A 22,520-nucleotide genomic window follows, 5' to 3' on the forward strand; every position below is an offset into this window, starting at 1 on the left:
ATACGGGAGATTCCTTCGCACAGTAGTATTTAAATACTATTGCGACAAGTATGAATTCTGATTTACTTTTGAGTGTTTTTTAAAGGCACTTGTACAAACTTAAACTGCAGAATCTATCGCCCACCCTCTGCCCCCTGGAATGTACAGCTGCTGATATGTCTGCTCGGGTTTCGCTTCTTATTTTTGTATTTTTTTAAAATTTTTACTGTTATTATTTTTTTTATTTACTTTTGAGAGAGAGAGAGAGAGACAGAGCACAAGTCAGGGAGGGGCAGAGAGAGAGGGAGACACAGAATCCGAAGCAGGCTCCAGGCTCCGAGCTGTCAGCACAGAGCCCGATGTGGGGATTTAACTCATGAACCGCAAGATGGTGACCCAAGCTGAAGTCGGATGCTTAACCGACTGAGCCACCCAGGCGTTCCTTAGTTTTGTATTCTGTATTGTTTTTCTATGGGTCGCGCTGGGTCTGCATTGCTCAGGGTTTGGTGATTTGCACACAGGTTTTGCTCAAACTCAGCTTGCTGGTAAAGCCCTGGCCCTCGGCCATTATCTGTGGGTGGATTGGGGAGCACAAAGTTCACTCCCCTCTTGGATTTTCCTCTCTGTGGTGCTGTCTGGGAACTCACCTCCACCCAAGCCTTTCCCCAGTTGGCCACGGGTTTGCTGAGGGTTCCTCACACCTGCCATGCTGCTCTCATTCCCAGATCCCCCCATCCCATTTCTGGCTGGTCGTCTCCTTGCCCTTCCTGGAACCACCAATTTCTGCCTAACACAGGGCATCTTTATCCTGTCTGCTTCTTAGGTATAGGCCCTATTGCCGACACATCATTTGAACTCATTTGAGTTCTCACTTCCCAACCCAAACCAGCCCACTGTCATTAAAAAATGTAAATGTCAAATTAGATAAAAGGTCTGGGAAGGAGCAATGCACGGAATAGACCCTGAAGCTCAAGCTTTATTAGCTTCTGGATAAATCCACCTCTGTCCAGGGCAGAGGGTACAGGGACCCAGCTACCGAGAGTAACTCAGTACCCCAAAACACAACATCCCAGAGCTGTAACGAGCTCTGTCTTACTTTAGGCAAGTTCCAGCATCAGGAAGGTTCTCTATCTGTGTATGGGGTGGGAAAGCAAGCAGTTCACAGGCTGAGGAGGAAGACAGAGTTCCTTAGCCCATAAGTCCTGCAGGTCTGTTCTTTCACAACAGGAGTTCTGTCTGCAACTGTTGGTTCGAAGGAAAAGATGCAAACTGTCCAAGGTGATAAGAGCCATACATATTAGGGCTATGAAATCATACCTGGCTCCATAACTGGGGACAGGGACAGCACTCCTGCTGGTTCCCTCCAAGGGAACCATGAAATTGCTTCCTAATCTGCAGACAGTATTGGAAGAAGATCCCTAAGAAACATGGCACAGGGTGGCAGCATCTGAAAGAAGCATAGGTCAAGTCTCTAGGGCCTCTGATAAGTAATAAGGGCAAGCACGGAAAATACTCCCTAAAGTAAAAAGGAAGCTTACCCGGCAGAGGGCCACTGGGGTTATTTGAAGAATGGGGGAGCAGACTAGAAGTCCGGAGTGATTATCTAGGCATGAAGCAGCAAAGCAGGAGGACTCAGGTGATGCCAGGCATATTTATAATTTGAGAAAGAGAAGAAAAATTTGCAAAAAAAAAAAAAAGAAAGAAAGAAAAAGAAAGAAAGAAAGAAAGAAAGAAAGAAAGAAAGAAAGAAAGATCACTGGAAACTAGTAGTTGGCTGAATGTGGAACCCAAGGCAGAGATGATGGTGAGTCTTTTGGAAGAAATACAAGAGCAAGAAGAAACATAGTGAATCAAGAAGACAAGATATATATATTGTTCAGCAACATATGTATTGTTCAAGCAAGTACAAGTATGTGACTGTCCCTTCGTTTTGGACATCAGAAGACTATTGTTTGCTTTAAGGAGTATATACGACACACAATTTCTTTTTTTCACAAGTTTGCCTAAAACATTTGTCCTTTAAAAATCTTTTCAGGTTCCTATTTAAATTCTAGTCTGTTAATACGTAGTGTAATATTGGTTTCAGGAATAGCATTCAGTGAATTATCACTAATGTACAACATCCAGCGTTCCTCACAACAAGAGCCCTCCTAAATGCCCATCATCCATCTGGCCCACCCACCTCCCATCCAGCAACCCTCAGTTTGTTCTATATCCTCAAGAGTCATAAAACAGTTAAATTAGCATCTTTTGCTTTCAGTGGGCAATCGTCAACACTCTTTCTCAAATGAGTGGTTTTAATCAGAAAAAACAAACGCTTATGGAATTCTTGCTTAGGTGTGAAATGCTGAGTCCCTGCTGTCCTTTGCTGATCTCACTGTGTCCTCACATCAGCTAGTCAAGTAAAGCAAGAAGAATCTCACCAAGAATAACCAGCTCTCTTCCTTGCTTTATTTATTTATTTATTGAATCATAAAATTCTCATTTAGCACTTGAAAACTTCACCTTAGTATACAAAGAAACAATTGATGCAGCTTTAACCATTAACAAAAAGAAAATAATACAAGAGAAAGTGCTGAGAACATGGGCATAAGACATATCCGACATCATTCCTTGGACAGCCCCACACACCAGAATCAGGGAAGGCTAGGGACGGAAGAGAAATTGCACAGTAATTGCACAAATCTGTGCACTACAAGGATCTCACAAGCACTTAAGGGGAGCCGTGAGTATTTCTTCTCTGCTGGAGTTAATTTTCTGAAATTCTTATAACCCCTCTGATTTCTCTGTCAGGTTTAGAAGGAATTCTAAAAATTTAGGAATTTAAGATGAGATTCTAGGAATTTAACCAGAAGCATCTCATGTCCTCCTTTGCTGCCACAATTTTAAGGTCTATTCTGTAGCGAAGAGGACTATTCTCCTGCCTCCTTCACTGATAAGACATGAGCCAGACAGCCCTCTACCTTTTAATTATTTAGTGGAATCAGATGACTTCCTGCACCGAATTCCTTGGCGTTTCTGCAGGAGAGAACTTCATTGAAACCAGAATTAGTGGCAATCGTGTCATATTCCAATTAAGGTTCAGTAGTTTTATGATTCCAAAGAAATAAACTTTTATAAGAAGTGTTTTGCTCCTTAGACTCAGGGGTGTAATTTAATATCCTCAAGGTTAAGAGTCTTTTTTAAAGTAACCAGATTGACATTCTTTAGGAAAATTCTAGAGCAAGGAGACTATTTTGTATTAGTCTATTGTATTAGTATTGTATTAGTTTTGTTATTGTATTATATTGTATTAGTCATTGGAAAAACGCGAAGAATCTTTTTGTAGCATATGTCTACACTACAGGCTGTAAATTCTACAGGTAAAGATTACAGAAAGAAGTTGCTTCTCATCAACATTTTCTGTCTTGATACGAACTTTTGAAAAACTACCAGGAATTTGTGTAGCAAGTATCGAGGGAGGGTTATGAAGATCTTTCATCCAGAATCCTCAGCCTAGCCTTGCACAGCCATTTTGGATATCCAGTTTCAAGCTCTAAATAGAAACAGACGGGTAAAAAGAAGTTATTTTCTCTAAAGTCTACGGCACATTGTATTTCAGTTACTCATTGTTATCTGCTAATTACAGTAACTTTGCGGGATTCTGTTGTACTATGCTTGTTCGCATTTTTTCCAGATCTCCTTAGCCATGGCTAATTAAGCAGTCATTATGAAATGAACAAGCCTATCACAAAAGAGAGAAAATCATTTTGTTTTCCATTACAGGACGCCAAACAGTTTTCTTGCATTAAGGCCATCTCTCTCCATTCGTCAGTATGAGACATGTCCATCATTAAGGAGTGGAAGGACCATTAGAAATGTCCTTCCTTCCCCTTTCCAACACAGAAAGTGTGTTGGGCAAGATTTCTTGTGAAGAATGTTTTTTATGGGGGCGGCACCTGGGTGGCTCAGTCAGTTGAGTGCTGACTCTGGATTTGGCTCAGGTCATGATCCCACGATTGGGATTGAGCCCCATGTAGGGCTCTGCACTGAGTGTGGAGCCAGTTTAAGGTTCTCTCCCTCCCTCCCCACTCCCCTCTCTACGTCTCTCTGAAATGAAAAAAAAAAAAGATGAAAAAAGAATGTTTTGTGGGGGAAACTTCTGATTAACCCAGGACATTGTAGAAACTCAACAGAAATCGATGAATGGATGAATGAAGGAATGAAAACAGAAACTCTGAAATGTAGCCACAGTGCTCATTTTGTCTCCTTTTGACAAAAATCACAACTTTTTGATAAATTTTCTAATATAGCCATTGCACTTAAAAAGTGAAATCATCCCTCAGATAGAGTCAGTTATTGATTTAGTAGGTGAAACTTTGATAAAGCAAACATGAAATAACTGTTCCATTAGGAATGATACTTTCTCCGTAATTACCAGTGCTATTTGGTCCTTAAAATTCTTCATGAGAGGGGTGTTTGGGTGACTCAGTCGGTTGAGCATCCCCACTTTGGCTCGGGTCACGATCTCACGGTTTGTGAGTTCGAGCCCCACGTCGGGTTCTGTGCTGACGGCTCAGAGCCTGGAGCCTGCTTCGGATTCTGTGTCTCCTCTCTCTCTCTCTCTCTCTCTCTCTCTCTCTGCCCCTCCCATGTTCACACTCCGTCTCTCTCAAAAATAAATAAACATTTGAAAAAAAATTCTTCATGAGAAACCGTAAGTGTGCATACTCTGGGCAAGAAAAGTCTAAGAAAGAAGTTTTGTTTCTGTTATGTCTAAAATGCCCAAGACTCTGACACTGTTAAATCCTAGCTTGCTCCCATAGTCAGGTTTGAAACTCTCAGACTGAAACATACTCTGTTAAATTGTCTCTTCGAAATTTTAGCACACGGGAGAAAACAATTCCAACCATGTTATTCTTCTGATAAGGACAGAGGGTGTCCCCTCTCCATCAATAGTGGGTCCCAGGGACCTACCTCTTTGGCACTTTGACTGGGATCTGCGATTCCTCTTGGGTCTTTATTTGCAGATTTCTGGAATACACAAATTGTGCTGTGTCAGGAACTGTACCAGATGTCACACGTAGACACACATACACACAAGCACATCACATGCAGACGGTCTCTTCTTGATCCATGAACAATCTAAGAAAGTTTGTACATTGTTATGGGAGACGATGGGGAGATAGTCCTGATTAGTGAAGCCTTATCCGGAGCCATTTTTTTTTCCTTGTAAACTTTGTGGTGGATCTCTCCAACCGTGTATTTGGTAAGAGATTTCCAAACATTTTTCAAGCGCTGGAGTTTCCATTGTGAAAACATCCCTGTTGAAACCCCAGTAAAAATAATTTGTCAAAATGGACGGTACTGGTTGAGTGGGGTATGGGGAGAAATGATCATTCAGTCCCATCCCAACTGGGTGGCACGCTCCGAGATCCTTTTGTGGGAGAGGAGGATTCTGGGGAACCAGAGACTGAAAGCTATCTTAATCACACCCTTTTAGCTACTAATATAGACAGCATAATGAGAATTGTTCATTTGAAAAATAGACAGTTGAAAATCTTGGTGCTTTCAGAGCTTTGTTATATTATTTGACTTTTTCAAGGAACCAGCAAATAGTTAAGTGACACCGAAATTATTACTGAAATGGCCACAGACTAGCACAACCCAACAGAAAGGGGGTAAGGGACCATACCCGTGTGATGTAGTGCGGACTTGAAAAACTGGTTGGAAGTCTCTCCAAGGACTCTGCAGTTCTTTGCTAGGAAAAAGAGATACTATTATCCTTGCAATTAAGTGTTCTGGCAAGTATGACCGTTTTCTAAGCCTGCACAATAAATTTTCTAGCTATCTCTAGAAAACACTTAGTAAATGTACAAATATCAAAACACATGGGGAAATATTCTTCCCTAAGTTATTCTCTTATACTGAAGAAGTCTAAGAACTCACAAAACAAACTTACATTGGAGAAGAGTGGGAGTTTCTTTATGTATTATAGTAAGAATTGACCAAGGCAGATCTTTTAGCATCCGAATGTAAAGTCAATTTCTGAATGTTTGAAATTCCATAACCAGCTATATTCTTGTTTGTATATGAAAACACAATAGGTTCTTGTGCACAGATTCATATCTTAAAATCTTAAAGAGGTTAGAGTGGGAGAGAGCCAAAGCATAAGAGACTCTTAAAAACTGAGAACAAACTGAGGGTTGATGGGGGGTGGGAGGGAGGGGAGGGGGGGTGCTGGGTATTGAGGAGGGCACCTTTTGGGATGAGCCCTGGGTGTTGTATGGAAACCAATTTGACAATAAATTTCGTATATTGAAAAAAAATCTTACTAAATTCACTTTTTTTACTATAGGATTTATTTATTTATTTGTTTTAAGAGAGAGAGAGAGAGCGCGAGCGAGCGCACTAGTGGGGGAGGGGCAGAGACAGACGGAGAGAGAGAATCCCAAGCAGGCTCCATGCTGCCAGCACAGAGCACAATATGGGGCTCTATCTCACAAACTGTGAGATCATGACCTAAGCTGAAATCAAGAGTTAGGTGCTTAACCAACTGAGCCACCCAGGCACCCCTAGTATAGGATTTTTTATAGATGATAGTGTCTTCAGCAAATCAAAAGGGTTTACTCTTTTTCTCTCTAATTTTTTTTTTTTTTTTTTTTTTTTTGCCTTATTGTAATGGCTATAGTCTCAAGTAAAATGTTCAATAGAAGTGGTGGGAGTGGACATCATTGCTGTGTTCCTGTTGTTATAGAAAAGGTATTCAGTTTTTTTAACCATAAATATATCAGCTATAGGTTTTTTGGTAGATACTTTCACCAGGTTCAGAAAGTTCCCTTATGTTCCTAATTTACTGAGTTTTATCGGGAACACAGACTACATCTTTTCCAAATGCTTTTCCCACATCTATTGAGATGGTCATATAATTTTACTTTTTGCCAAATGATACCGTGGATTAGCTTGATTGGTCTGTTAATGTTAAATTTTCCTTACGTTCCTAGGATAACCCTCATTTGGTCACAATACCATATCCTTTTTATGCATTGTGAAATTCAATTTGCTAAAATTTAGTACTTATGCACTTATATTTATTAGAAATATTGGCAAACAGTTTTCTGTGTTATAATGCTTTTCTCTAGAAGGATAACAGAAAAATTCTGTCCTTGTTAAAAGAGTTGGGAAGTATCCATTCTTTCCCATTTTTTGGAAGAGTTTATGTAGAATTGGTAATATTTCATCTTTATATGTTTGGTAGAATTCACCCATTATTATTATTATTATTTGTAGAAAGTTTTTTTACTACAAATTCAATTTTTCTCTTAAATATGGAGATATTTCGGTAATCTATTTCTTCATGAGTAAGCTTTGGTGATTTGAAACTTTCAAAAAGTTTACTATTGAATTACACTGTCAAATATATATATGTTAAAATAATAATTTTTCAAATTAATCTCCATATTCAAAATATTGTCAATTTAATAAGGGACATTACTCTCCTGGGATGTCACCTTTATGATTCCGGATAGTCATTTTGACTCTCGTACTGTTTTCTCTTCGTGTGACTGGAAGTTTGTAAGATTTATTAATTTCTGGAAAACAGCTTTTGCTTTTATTGTCTTCCTACAGGATTTTGTTTTGTTTTGTTTTTAGTTTCATTGGTGACCAATATTTATCGTTTTCCTGTCCTCTATTGGCATGGAGTTTTATTTGCTTTTCTTTTTTTAGTTTCCTAAAATGAAAGCTGATGTCATTGATCTGATACCTTTCTTCTTTTCTAGCATAAGTATTTAGTGCTATAAACTCTCCTTTACTGGTTTCACTACTTCCCACAAATTTGGGTAGGTATTGTTTCATTTTCCTTTAGTTTAAAGTATTTTCCATTTTCCCTATTGATTTTTTATTTGACCCAGGTGTTCTTTAGAATTTATTATCTAATTTTCATTTGGAGATTTTTTGCAATAGTTTTCTGTTACTGATTTTTTTTTTAATTTTTTTTGGCGTTTTATTTATTTTTGAGACAGGGAGAGACAGAGCATGAACAGGGGAGGGTCAGAGAGAGGGAGACACGGAATCTGAAACAGGCTCCAGGCTCTGAGCTGTCAACACAGAGCCCGACGTGGGGGTCGAACTCACGGACCGCGAGATCATGACCTGAGCCGAAGTCGGCCGCCTAACCGACTGAGCCACCCAGGCACCCCTGTTACTGATTTTTAATAAAGTTTTGTTTTGGTAACATTGTGTATGACTCCCATTCTTTTAAACTTACTGACTTGTTTTATGTCCCAAAATATAGTTTACGTTTGTAAATTTTTCTGATAGTGCACAAATCAATATTTTATTTAACTCATAGATTCTGCTGTGAAATAGTGTCTTGCTTTGCTTATGTCCTGCCATTTTTTCCTTCCCCACATGTAGACCAAAGGCTTCACTGGTGTGGAATCATGTTAAACTGTTCTTTAGCACCTCCCATATCACTTAGCTTAGGGCTAGTTCTACTTCGAATACACATGCAACTACTTTTTAAATCAGTCCGCTGTTGCAAGTGACATTGGCTTACGTGGAGGGGATGAATGTCGGGAAAGATGGGCTCAGTCCTTGTCTGCTGCTCATCACCGAAGTATCCTTTATTCTCCACTCCCAGTGTCTCTCTCGGTGGGCTGTCAAGAGGAAGTTGAATATTGACATAAGCTACGGGGTATGCCTGTGGTTAATATTTAATCATCTAGGAGATTTCTAAACGATTGATACTCAGGTTGCACCCTATAACAATTTAATTGGAGGGAGAAACTAAAAAATTCTTGTATTCTTGTAAAAAATCTCTATGATTCCAATGTGTAGCAAAACTTTGGGAACCATCGGGATAAGGGTTTGGAGATGAGAACATAAATATGTAAAAGCTTGATTTACTGTTACTCTTACTTCGTCTTCAGGAAGAGGCTTAGACTTCTCCCCCAGGGAATATCGTCTACAGTGACAGAGCTTATATATCGTTAGTAGTGGTCCCATTTCACTAGACAGAAAATACATACCTCTGGATTTGCTTCAGCTTAATACATTTTTGGTAACGAATTAATAATGTGACAACCCCTACACCAATAATCACCAGGACAAGCACAACAACCAGGATGGATATATCTGCAACATTAAAAAACATAAGCTTTAGCCAGGACATCAACCTTAGGATAAGGGAGTATTAACTGAGCTATTATAATCCAGCTTCTCCCTTACTTAAAGGACTTTAATGTCCCCTTCCTCCATTTTTTTAAAATATAAAGTAGAAGACCAAAACATTATACAAATTATCATGCGTATTAACAACTGACACTCAACCTGAGAGTCCGTTATGTTTAAGAACAACAATCGGCAGGAAATGTGTTGACTGTTAGTTGTTAATTGACTATAAAAAGGCCTTGTTGTGTTACAGTTTCTTAGAAGATCCTATCCAAATATAAGTAGAAGAAGATACATTAATTGAAACAGCAATTGTAGTATACTCAAATTTAGGTGTTTCAATATGCAAAATAGTAAAAAGACCATACAAATCCACACGGAAACACAACATATACGTATTAGACTTGGGAAATAAGGAAAACAAGCTTTCTCATTGTCTAGGCTTTTGATATTATATTCTAGAATGCTTACTGGTAGCATTTAAGTTTTCTCCCCAGTCCACATGTTCCTGTTCTTCCTCACACTGGCACTGAAGTTCAGGGCCATCCACCTGGAAGAATAGTTAATCATATAATTTTATCAGGTTATATGTGTGTTTTGTACCTCGCTTAGCTTGGTGCTGGTTCTACATCACACACACACACACACACACACGCACACACACGCACATGCACACACACTTTTACTGATTAATTAACTAAACTGCATATCAAAATCAACATTGGAAACAAATAAATAAATGAAATTACAAGAAGCAGCAACTTTTGAAGGTGGCCTTTGGACAAGAGAATGATTCTAACAAATTCAAAACCAGATGAATTAGATGGCTTTACTTATCTTTCTAGAAGACATGAGTGTTATTAAAAGAAGAGCCCTGTTAGAGTTAGACATATCATAGCCACACAGCTGGCTCTAACTAGCCTTAGTAATAACGAGATAACGTTAATATGAGAAAAAAGAGTGGTGCAATGTTTTCTTCTTCAAAGACCATTGTGTAATGATTAAGGATATGCACTCTTTCTGTACTTATATTTCAGCTTTTCCTTCAACACAACATCATGTGACTTATTCTCCACCTGTAATATTGGGCATAAGAATAGTACTCGCTTTTGAGGCTGTTATGAAGTGTTTAAAATGTAATATATGTAAAGTACTTGGAAGGGTACCTGATACATATACAACTTATATATAAGTGTTACTGATTAATTGCACTAAGGAAAAATGTTACCCACAAATGCAAACTGCTAGGTACTGGTAGTATCAGGTAGTGTTTAGTAATTATATATATTTATATATATGTGTGTGTATATATACATTTACATATACATATATGTATATACATATACATATACATACATATACATATACATATATACATATACATATATACAATTTTTGTTATTTGGTCAAAAGCTTTCGATTAATGTTGACATTGTTATAATTTTACTACAAGTGACATTATGATAGATCCTTTAGGTTTCAACTTCATATGTACATAAGTTCCTAGGTTTCTAGATTACCAGTCCAATGATAAAACTATATACTTGTAATACTGGCAATATCTATAAGTCATACCTGGTTTGGATCTTTAGATCAATTTTATGGATGATACATGAAAACATGGATCCCAAATGTGTATTTTATTTAAAAATCAACACTCATACACACACACATGCGCACACACACACACACACACACGCTCAGGAATGAAGTTCTATGTAAACAAATGACTGGCAAGACATTAATTTAAAAAGGAGCCAAATCTTACAGCATTTTCACTGCACAGAGACAAGCAATTGGTTGAATTGTAGACCTTTTCGAGTTTCACACATTCACCATTGCTGCACACCTGGGAATAAAGTTACCAATACGAATTAATGACTTGCTCTTAGAATTTACATGATTTTTTTCTATTATAAAAAAAAAAAACACATGTAGAATCTTCTGTAGAAGAAATCCTCCATAAATGTTTGATGAGATATTTGAAATTAATGTAGCGTACAATCAAACACTGTTATATACAAACTCACCATTAAAATGCCTGAATCCTTACTAATTCTTCAAATGTTAACCTAGCAAAGATTCTACAGTTGTAAGTGCAACAATTTATGTTATTATTTCTATCAAGTGTTCTTTTTCTGTTTTTTTAAAGTGTATTTGTTCTTTTTATTTATTTTGAGAGAGAGAGGCAGAGAGAGAGGGAGAGAGAAAGAATCCCAAGCAGACCGCATGCTCAGCACACACCTGGACCTGGGGCTTGATTCCACGTCGGCAAGATCATGACCTGAGCCAAAATCAAGAGTCAGATGATGAACCGACTGAGCCACCCAGGCATCCTGCAAGTTTTCTTTTGGTTCAATAAGATCCATGCTTGCTATACCACCGTTGTCAACTGTGCATTTGGTTGTTTTTCATATCAATTAATCTTCTTATTTATGCTTATTGACTTTGTTTTCCATTTTGCTTGTTACTTTTTTGTACATGTTATAACGAAATTATTGTTGTTTTTGTTGCTTATAATAATTGCCTGGCTTATCTTAGCCCATTTTTTAAATTTTTTCTTTTTGAAAAATTTTGTTACCTTTATTTATTTTTGAGAGACAGAGAGAGACAGAGCACAAGTGGGGGAGGGGCAGAGAGAGAGGGAGACCCAGAATCCGAAGCGGGCTCCAGGCTCTGAGCCGTCAGCACAGAGCCCGAGTCGGAGCTCGAACTCACGAACTGTGAGATCATGACCTGAGCTGAAGTCGGACGCTCAGCTGACTGAGCCACCCAGGCGCCCTGCCCAATTTTTAAGTTTTTAACTGTTATTCTTATATTTACCTATTTGTTTTATCTTTATGTTTTTAATGCTTATTTATTTATTTTGAGAGACAGAGAGAGTATGTGAGTGCGGGCGTGGGGGGCAGGCAGAGAGAGAGAGAGAGAGAGAGAGAGAGAGAATCCCAAATAGGCTCCACACCGTCAGTGCAGAGCGGATTCGGGGCTCAATCCCACAAACCATGAGATCATGACCTGAGCCAAAATCAAGAGTCAGATGCTTAACTGACTGAGCCACCCAGTCACTCCGATTTTTGCCTATTTCTTTTAAAAAACGCGTATCAGGAAGTGTTTTTCCAACTCTATTGAGGTATAACTGGCAAATAAAAATTGTATATATTTCAAGTGCATATTGTAATGATTTTATATACAATGTATACATTGTGAAATGATTACCAAAAACAATGAACACATCCATCCCCTCAAATAGTTACTTTTGTGTGTGTGTTGAGAACACTTAAAATTTTACCCCCTTAGAAAATTTTAAGTATACATTACTGTATCATTAACTATAGCCACCTTCTACATTAAACCTTCAGAATTTACTGATAACAGAAAATTCGTATGCTTTGACCAACATCTCCCCATTTTCCCCACCTGGCAACCATCATTCTACTCTCTGCTTTTGTGACTTTGACTTCTTTAGCTTCCACACGTAAGTGAAATCATACAGAATTTGTGTCTCTGTGTCAGGCTTTATCTTGCTTAGCATACATGAAAAGTCTTCCAAGTTTATCCAGGTGGCTGAAACTGACAGAATTTCCCTCTTTTTCAAAGCTAAATAATATTCCATTATATATATTCCATAATTATGTAGTATATATTATTGTGATATTTTATATGCATATCACATTTTCACTATCCATTTTCCTGTTAAAGGGCATTTAAATTGTTTCCATATCTTGGCTACTGTAAATAATGGTGCAATGAAATTAGGAGTGCAGATATCTCTTCAAGATCCTGATTTCAGTTTCTTCGGTTATGTGCCCAAAGTGAGGGTGCTGGATCATAGCGTAGTTCTATTTTTAATTTTTGGAGGAACCGCTATACTGTTTCTATAATGTCTGTACCAGTCTACATTCCCACCAATAGTGCACAAGGGTTTCCTTTTTTCCACAGCCTCACCAACATTTTTTATTTGTTGTCTTTTTAAAAATTTTTTTTAACATTTTATTTATTTTTTTGAGACAGGGAGAGACTGAGCATGAACAGGGGAGGGGCAGAGAGAGAGGGAGACACAGAATCTGAAACAGGCTCCAGGCTCTGAGCTGTCAGCACAGAGCCCGACGCGGGGCTTGAACTCACGGACCGCGAGATCATGACCTGAGCCGAAGTCGGCCGCTTAACCGACTGAGCCACCCAGGCGGCCCTGTTGTCTTTTTGAGAATAGCCATCCAAACAGGTGTGGGGTGACAGCTCTTAGTGGCTTTGATTCACTTTTCCTTGAAGATTAATGATGTTGAACTCTTTTTCATTTCCTTGTTGGTCATTTGCATATCTTCTTTGGAAAAAGTGTCCATTTAGGTCCTTTGCCTTTTTTTTTAATTGGACTGTTGGGGTTTTTTGCTCTTCAGCTGTATGAATTAGTTAAAACTTTTGTATATTAACTCTATCAGATATATGGTTTGGAGATCTTTTCTTCCATTCCATTGGTTGCCTTTTTCCTTTTCTTGATTGTGTCTTTTGCTGAAGAAATGTTTTACTTTGATACAGCCCCCCTTATTTATTTTTGCTTTTTTGTCTGTGTCACATACAAAACAAAACAAAAATCATCGCAAAGACCAATGACAAGGAGATTTTCTCCTATGTTTTCTTCTAGGTGCTTTACTGTTTCATACCTTAAAGGATCTTGAGTTCATTTTGGTTCATGGTGTAAGTTAAGAATCCGGTTTCATTCTTTTGCATGTGTAGTATTCCCAGAACCATTTATTCAAAAGACTATCCTTTCCCCATTGTGTATTGTTGGTGCTTTGCCAATGATTAGTTGACCATATACACATAAATTTATTTCTGGTATCTCTGTTCAATTCCATTGGCCTATATGTGCATGTTTTAAATGTCGGTTCCATGCTGTTTTTATTACTGTATAGCTTTGTAATATTGTTTGATATAAGGAAGTGTGATGCCTCCAGCTTTGTTCCTTTTTGCTCAAGATTGCTTTGGTGATTCAAGATCTTTCATCGTTCCTACATATTTTTGGATCGTCTTTAATAATTTTCAGTCTATGGACTTTTCACCTCTTGGTTAAATTCACTCCTAAACATTTTTATTGTTTTTGATGCTATTATAAATGGGGTTGTTGTTTTTTTTAATTTCTTTTACAGATAGGTTTTTTTTTTCTTTAGTGTACAGAAATGCGACTAATTTTTCTATGTTGTTCTTTATCATGCAACTTTACTGAATTCACTTATAAGTTCTAATAGTTGCTTGATGGAGCCTTCAGGGTTTTCTCTCTTTTTTAAGTTTATTTATTTATTTTGAGAGAGACAGAGACAGTGCAAGTGGGGGAAGGGCAGAGAGTTTAGAGAGAGAGGATCCCAAGCAGGCTCTGGACTGCCAGCACAGAGCCCAATGCGGGGCTTGAACTCATGAAGCTGAGATTGTGACCTGAACTGAAGCCAAGAGTTGGACACTTCACCGACCTAGCCACCCAGGTATCCCTGGGGTTTTCTATATATAAGATCATATCACCTGCAAACAGAAAATTTAACTTCTTCCTTTCTGAATTGAATGCCTGTTGTTTTTTTCTTGCCTAATTGCTTTGGCTGGTAATTCCAGTACTATGCTCACTAGAAGTGGGGAGAGTGGGTACACTTTTCTTGTTCCTGATCTTAAAGGAAAATCTTTCAACTTTTCACCATTGAGTATGATATTAGTTGTGGGTTTACCACGTATGGCCTTTATAATATTGAGGTGCATTCCTTCCATACAGAATTTGTTGAGAGTTTTTATCATGAAAAGATTCTAAATTTTGCCAAATACTTTTTCTGAATCTATTCAGATGGTCATATGATTTTTGTATTTCACTCTCTTAATGAGGTGTATCATTGATTACTTTGTGTAAGTAGACTCATCCTTGCATCTCATGAATAAATCCTACTTGATTATGGTGTATAATCCCTTTAATGTGCTACTGAATTCAGTTTACTAATATTTTTGTTAGGATTTTTGCATCTATGTTCATCAACCATATTAGCCCATAATTTTCTTTTCTTATAGTTTCCTCTTCTGGCTTTGATAGAGCATAATGCTGGCCACATAAAATGAGTTTGGAAGTGTCTCCTCCTGTTTGATTTTTTGAGATGATGAGAAGGAATGACATTAATTCTTTAAATATTTGATAGAATTCACATGTGAAACCATCTGATCCAGGATTTTTCTTTGTTAGGAGATTATTAATTATTGATTTGATCTCTCTTGGTTTATTCAGATGTTCTCTCTCTTCATCATTTAATTTTGGTACGTTGTATGTTTTTCAGAATTTATCCATTTCTTTTAAATATTCAACTTGTAGAATTATCCATAGTATTTTTTATGATACTTTCTATTTCTGTGATATCAGCTGTGAGGTCTCCTCTGTCATTTATAATTTCATTATTTGAATCCTCTTCCCTTTGTTTCTTGGTCAGCCTGTTTAAAGGTTTGTCAATTTTGTTTATCTCTTAAAAAACAAAACAATTTTGGGGGCGCCTGAGTGGCTCAGTCAGTTGAGCGACCGACTTCGGCTCGGGTCATGATCTCACGGTTTGTGAGTTCAAGCCCCGCGTCGGGCTCTGTGCTGACAGCTCAGAGCCTGGAGCCTGCTTCTGATTCTATGTCTCCCTCTCTCTCTGCCTCTCCCCCACTCATGCTGTCTCTCTCTGTCTCAGAAATAAATAAACATTAAAAAAAAATTTTGTTGGTATTTTTGGATGACTTTTCTTATCTGGAGTGAGTAAGAAACTGATATTTTCTTTAACGTGGTGCCTCATATACTCTACCATTGAAAGTCCTTGAACTTTCTAGCATGTGGTTGGTACACATACCTAAAATTTCACAAATACACATTCCTCACCATTTTGATATTTAGTTGTTATAATGGGAAACTGTAGTAGTTAAGAATATGGATTTGCAATATAGGGCTCCATTAAATTATTAAAATTCTAGTTCCCTTTTTTACATTATGAATTTTGTTTTCCAATTCATTTCTCTATCACATGATATGAATGACACTGTAATGTTTGGGGATGGTGGTATGGGAGGAAAGGAGGTGTATTACAGAAAGAAGCCATACTATTTCAGAATAACTGATTTTTTTGAAAGTATTATATTTTCCATATATTCCTGTGTTTATAAACCTTGATGAGTTGGCTATTATTTTTAGTGTCCATTCTCAACTTTTCATCTTGGAATAATACACCCTTTCTAATCTGGCCTTATTCTAGCTGCTCAATTTCATTTTCTGATATTTCACCCAAAGCTCCTGTCACACCAAAATTTCCCAGTTATCTGACTATGCCATACACACTGTATCTTTGCATATTATGTTAGTATTTCTTTCTAAAAAGCCTCTTCTCGGGGCACCTGGGTGGCTCAGTCGGTTAAGCATCTGACTTGGGCTCAGGTCATGATCGCAACGTTCATGAGTTCCAGCCCTGCGTCAGATTCTGGAGTTCTCAGCCTGGAGCCTGCTTCGCATTCTGTGTCTCCCTCTCTTTCTGCTCTTCCCCTGCTTTCTCTCTCTCTCTCTGTCTCAAAAATAAACATTAAAACAATTTTTTAAAGTCTTTTCTCATTTTGTCTGCATTGAAAAATATTCATTACCTCAAAGCTGAAATGTCACTCATTTAATGGCATCATAAGATGCCTTTTGTGTTTTACGAGTAAAGTCAATCACTTCTTCCTTTGGGCTTGAATGTATATTGGTCACAACACTATGAACGCACTTGTGTTTGATTTTAATATTTAATGCAATCTATGAAGTTCTCAAGTACAGTCATCTTTATATCATTTGTATACAGCATGGCCACTGGCACCACAGTATGGTGGTAATAATGGGCAATAAATGTGGCTGAATGAATAACATAATTGAAGAACCTATAGCTACTTCATAGTCAAACTAATTTGAAAAATTATGCCTATAACTTCACTAGATGTCTACTGTAAGATACTAATTAAGCACACTTATAACATTTACACATCATTTTGTCTAACAGAGATTAGGCGAAATGAATATTTAGTATCGTGTTATTACTACTTTGCTCCATAAAAAATAAAAACATTGCCCATTTGTTTCTGCTTTCGCATATATAGGCCCTCAGGAACCAATTACAAAAAGTAATGTTTTCAAGTGACTGAACCAAGAAGTTTTAATAGAACAAAAGGCTTTCATCTTACCATTTTATCTCCACATTTTGTTCCAGAAGCTACCAGGCCCAAATCTTTAGAATTGTGGTATGAACTAAAAGTTTTGCACTCAGTAGTGACATTCTTCTTTGAAACCTTCTTAAGGTGATTGATCTTTTCTTCTCCAGGTAGAGACAAGTGCTTCCCTCTGCTGCAGTGTATCTTCCCACATTTGACATCTCTGAAGGAAAGGGAGAATATTCTCAGACTTGGGACCAGGAAATAAGGATTTCATAGAGACGAGACCAGCAGTGAAGCAGTTTGGTAACTTTTCTCTAGACCCAGGCTTATCAGTGGGCTGCCGAAGCATCGAGAGAGGCGGGATGAAAGGTTGGACAGTCACAGTCCTGACTCTGGGAACTGTGATGCAGAACGATCGTATTTCTTTAGATCTCTGTGATTGTCACAAATCAACACTAGCTCACGTTTCCAGAAGAATATTTCCTATTAGTCATTTGAGTTAGCATAATGTTAATCGAATCTCTTTCTGGCACAGAGCACCCAGTTAATTCTCACAGCAAACCTATGACTTTGCTATTATTATAACACCCATTTGACAGATTGGGCAACAATTGGAAGGAAGAGGAGGTTAAGGGATCGTCCAGTTTCACCTAGTATATTTAGGAGCTAGGTCAAACTCGACCTAAGTCTTTTATCATTTGTTTTCAGTCCATATCCCTCTGTGGCACATAAAAAAAAAAAAAGCCTTTCTGAGCATAACAAGTCTGGAAGAATAACACAGCTCATGGTTTTTAAAATCAGATCGTTCACTTCTCCCCTTCCTTCCAGTTTCAAGTTCTACGTTTCTTTCTGGATATGGCTTCACTCGCTTCCTTCTTTCTGCTTCTTTCCACCCCTTCCCACTTTACTTTCCTCCTCCTCCTCCTGTTTGCTCTTTCCTATTTTTTGCAGCTTCTCTTCTTCCCTTTCTTTCCTAGGAATTTTAACTCTTGCCCATCTTCCTTCCTTATATTCCACGACCTCCAGCTCATAACTACAGTACATAAATGCCGGTTCCACTGCCAGGGTTGTGTCCTTGCTGCCTCACTCCCTTTCTTCCTAATCTCAATCAAAAGAGGTTAGCAGCTGCCAGAACAAGAGCCATTCTGGTTCTGATTTCACAAAAACACTCTTAGAAAGCACTTGCTTTTCTTTACGTGGTACTTACTTCTCTTCGCAGGGAATTAATCCGTTTTCCTTATTTTTGCAGTATCCAAATCTATTTCCCTTTTTATTCATCTCATAGCAGAGATCAGAACTGTCTTTCACCTCTAGGATCCAAAGTAGTATGATTAAAGTAACGCAATAAAAACATGAATGTTATACATCACAAAATACCTTATTTTTCTAATCTAATTGAAATGTCAGTATCACGGGGCGGTGAGGCAGAATGGGATAAATAAATCGCTTTAAAACTATCCTATTGCATCAGGAAGATATTTTACGGCAGAGTGGGGATATAAAAAAAAGTAACAAACATACCTTAACCCACATACCTAGGCAGTTAATTAACGTTAATGGTAATATCAACTAATATTAAAGGTAATATCCAGAGAGATTCTAGGTGATATCTGGGAAGAATGCCACAAACGGCGTTATCTTCAATCTTGCCCATACATTTTTACAGGATAATAATAGAAATAATGGCTATTATCGTTATCAGCCATTTGCGGTAATCGTCTCTTACCGTTATCAAAGAGTTCAGAGCACTGATCATCCCGGGTGGGGCATTTCCCCATGAAGCAGTAACCTTTTGCATTCTTGCAAGGAACGCCATTTACTTGGAATTTGTCCATAGGGCATGCAGAAGAGTGGCCCGTGCACACTTCAGGAAAATCACATTCATCTTTTGCTGGCCTGCACATGGACCCTGATTTTTTCATCTGTTGAAGAAAAACAAAGAAGACTAAATCTTGGGCACATTCAGGTAGCTTAAGGTTAAGTCAGTAGGGGAGGGTTGGCCCATTTAATTTATCGTAAAAAAAAAAAAAGTTTGAAGGTTGGATCGTGACTTTCTTCTCCATTCCACTGAGAATTGTTATCATTTGTAAATGCCTTGGTGCTTATGTAATTTCAGGAGTGACAGGATGGTTAGAACAGCATTGGGCAGAACCAGAAAGGACATAAAATGGAGAGGTGAGCAAGTGCTCTGCTCATCTTGCTCTGGTACATTCCGTCCCCAGCACACACACAACCAGGACCCCCTCCTGCCTGTATCTATAATGAGGCATCTCCACTCCCAAGAAATCAGATCTCTCCGTATGAACTAGAAAAGTGCCCTGACTCATTGCTGGAGGAAAGTGCGTGAAAATATTCTCTTATTCAGCCATTCAATAGGCACTGAATTGCGATGAGTTCTAGAAAGATTTGAAGATAAAGAAGACATGTTTCCTTTCCTTTGTGAGTTCCGAACATAGTGGGTGAAAGAAATGTCATTAAACCTTTGGACAGAGTCATTTGGACTTCTGATTGCCCTTTCTGGGAATAGATCTCCATGTACTAGTTATTCCCCACTTTTAAATCCCAGTATAATCCTTTTCCCTTCTATTTCACTGTTGTTAGAATGACACCCAAGCTGAGGTTAAATAGGTTGGTAATGATTTCGTAAAGGTTGGCCAAGAACAAGAGTAATGTTGAGCATATAATTCTATTCCCAACAGACCATATGATACCTGCTTCTTCACTCCCCAGACCATAGATCACTGCCAGGGCTTAGACGCCAGAACATCTCAGAAGAAGCTGCCAGAACATCTCAGAAGAAGCTTTATTGGGGCCAAGCAAGCATAACCCTAATCTGGGATTAGTAATGTAACTAGTAATGGACAGACAATTCTGTGGTCCTCTGTATCCTTAATAAACTGAAAACGGAGAACCCAGTCTTAGCAAAGGTCCTTACCTGACAAGATTCACAACATTCTCCTTCGGCACAAGTAAATCCTGGCTTCAACACACATTTGTTTGCATCACAGCAAGGATTGCTGCACTCCTGGCAACAAGCAAAAGTTAAAGATCGGAAATGGGTTGGTAGTTAGGCTCCCGTTTAATAAGCTGTGCGTGTATATAACATATCGTTACTTGTCTTTCGGTTTGAAATGCAAATGCATTATCCTTGGTTATGACATGTATGTGAAGACGATTCCTTGTAACTGGTCTTTGGGACTTTTACTTTGTTTCCTTCCTGTTTGGCCATTCAGTACTCCACACTCAGTGCATTTTCCCTGGCAGGGTACAAAGCCCAAAGCTTCTGACCTTCCATTTTCCTTTCCACTCTTTGGAAGGAAGGGTCCTGCTACTGCTTTATACTAAAGGTTTAATATGAAATAATAGAACTTCTGAAGACATAATTTAACATTTTTCTCAAGATGCTAAGTATTTCAGGCTGGATTTTGTTGCTGTTGTTAACGTTTCATCAAAAACTCATGGACACTTAGGCCCTGTCTCCTCCAATGAAATTAAAATTGCAAAAGAAGGGGCGCCTGGGTGGCTCAGTCGGTTAAGCGGCCGACTTTGGCTCAGGTCATGATCTCGCGGTCTGTGAGTTCGAGCCCCGCGTCGGGCTCTGTGCCGACAGCTCAGAGCCTGGAGCCTGTTTCAGATTCTGTGTCTCCCTCTCTCTCTGACCCTCCCCGGTTCATGCTCTGTCTCTCTCTGTCTCAAAAAGAAATAAACGTTAATTTTTTTTTTTTAAATTGCAAAAGAAATTATCTGCATCCTGTCTGGACAGCACTTCATATGTTAGAATAAAACTGTAGAACTATTTTAAAGAACAGGCACGGGCAGACGCATCAATTTCCAAAGTTAAGAGCCTCTTCACATTTAAGGTGAGACATTTGAAAACTCTGGACATGTCACTGTCCCCACTCCGATCGTGCAGTCTCTGGTTCGCCACACAATTAGATTTATTTTGAACTGTAGAGTGCCTATAGTGTGTGGACCACAAATACGGTCTTCAGTCCAGTAGTATCAACGTGACCTTGGTGGTTGTTAGGAATAAAGGATCTCTGCCTCACTTCAGGCCTCCTGAATTAGAAAATCCACAATTAACAACATCCCCAGGTGATATACATACACATAACTTGAGAAATAGCTATTTAGGACTCATACCTACATGATAAGCTCTCAACCAAAATAGCCTCTATGTTGGAGAAAAGCAGATTAAGAATTACTCTAGGGGCACCTGGGTGGCTCAGTTGGTTAAGACTTCAACTCTCGCTTTCGGCTCAGGTCACGATCTCAAGGTTCGTAAGTTTGAGCCCCACATCCGGCTGTGAGCTGACGGCATGGAGCCTGCTTGGGATTCTCTGTCTCCGTCTCTCTCTGCCCTTTCCCCCCTCGTGCTCTCTCTCGTTCTCTCTCAAAATAGATATTTTTTTTAAATTAAAAAAAAAAAAAGAATGACTCAAACATTTGTCTTAAATCTTCTTCTAAGTGTTCCAGAGACCAAGGCTGTAATAAATATGTGGAAGGTTAGAAGTTTTCTGCTCAATTAAGACAGAGTTTTCTAATCACATGAACTGTCCAACTGCGATATAGACAAGCTTCCTAAGGTCCTGAGTAAAACTCAATTGACTGACTGTGGAGAACACATTCCTACTGGGCATGAGATCAGACTTAATGACATCTAGGGGGTTTTCTCACAAGAAGAGCCAATTAATATATAAACGAGGCAAATGTGATACTGTGGGTCTCCAGCAAGATCATTATGCGTAATTCATGACTTGGTAAGATGCCTTGCAATGAGGCTACGCCAATAACTTGTTTCAAAATGAGACAAAGAAACACATTATTTAACACTTTGCAAGAAATATGGTTGATTAAAGGCTACTTACCTGCCTAGGTTCTAGCTGAGCACAAACTTTGTAATTTAAACACAACATCATTTGCAAATACCTGAACAGGGCCACAGTCGCACTCTTCTCCTTCGTCCAACTTCTTGTTTCCACAATACGGGTAATCACTTAGCTTATCAGAAAATGGGACATTGAACAGGCACGTCGGATTGTAATCCTTCACGTGTTGCAGGTACCGAATTCTGTTGCATTTACTGAATTTTAGTGCCGGAATGCTAGAGTTTAGAGGAGCGAAAAATAAAGATTAATTTTATCCATGCATACTGGTGGAACAGCTATGAAAGTTTTATGAGGGATTTAGAAAGAATAAATATAAACGATCAACTCTAAAAG

General features: G+C 38.5%; 1 protein-coding gene across 1 annotated transcript in view; it reads right to left on the minus strand.

Moving 5' to 3' along the window:
* Positions 1-782: 782 nt before the first annotated feature.
* The window catches only part of ADAM7 (ADAM metallopeptidase domain 7), a 66,690-nt gene continuing 44,952 nt past the window's right edge, over positions 783-22,520 (minus strand). Inside the window, exons 12-22 of the mRNA XM_019467059.2 lie at positions 22,228-22,402; positions 20,234-20,323; positions 19,025-19,220; positions 18,506-18,608; positions 17,329-17,518; positions 10,901-10,981; positions 9,604-9,682; positions 8,991-9,096; positions 8,519-8,618; positions 4,936-4,992; positions 783-872 (exon numbers count right to left, since the gene is read on the minus strand). Of these exons, the coding sequence (XP_019322604.2) occupies positions 783-872; positions 4,936-4,992; positions 8,519-8,618; positions 8,991-9,096; positions 9,604-9,682; positions 10,901-10,981; positions 17,329-17,518; positions 18,506-18,608; positions 19,025-19,220; positions 20,234-20,323; positions 22,228-22,402 (1,267 nt within the window). The remainder of the gene's footprint in view (positions 873-4,935; positions 4,993-8,518; positions 8,619-8,990; positions 9,097-9,603; positions 9,683-10,900; positions 10,982-17,328; positions 17,519-18,505; positions 18,609-19,024; positions 19,221-20,233; positions 20,324-22,227; positions 22,403-22,520) is intronic.

This window comes from Panthera pardus, unplaced genomic scaffold (genome assembly GCF_024362965.1).
Source record: "Panthera pardus isolate Hobbes unplaced genomic scaffold, ASM2436296v1 HiC_scaffold_13, whole genome shotgun sequence".
NCBI classification, from domain to species: Eukaryota; Metazoa; Chordata; class Mammalia; order Carnivora; family Felidae; genus Panthera; species Panthera pardus.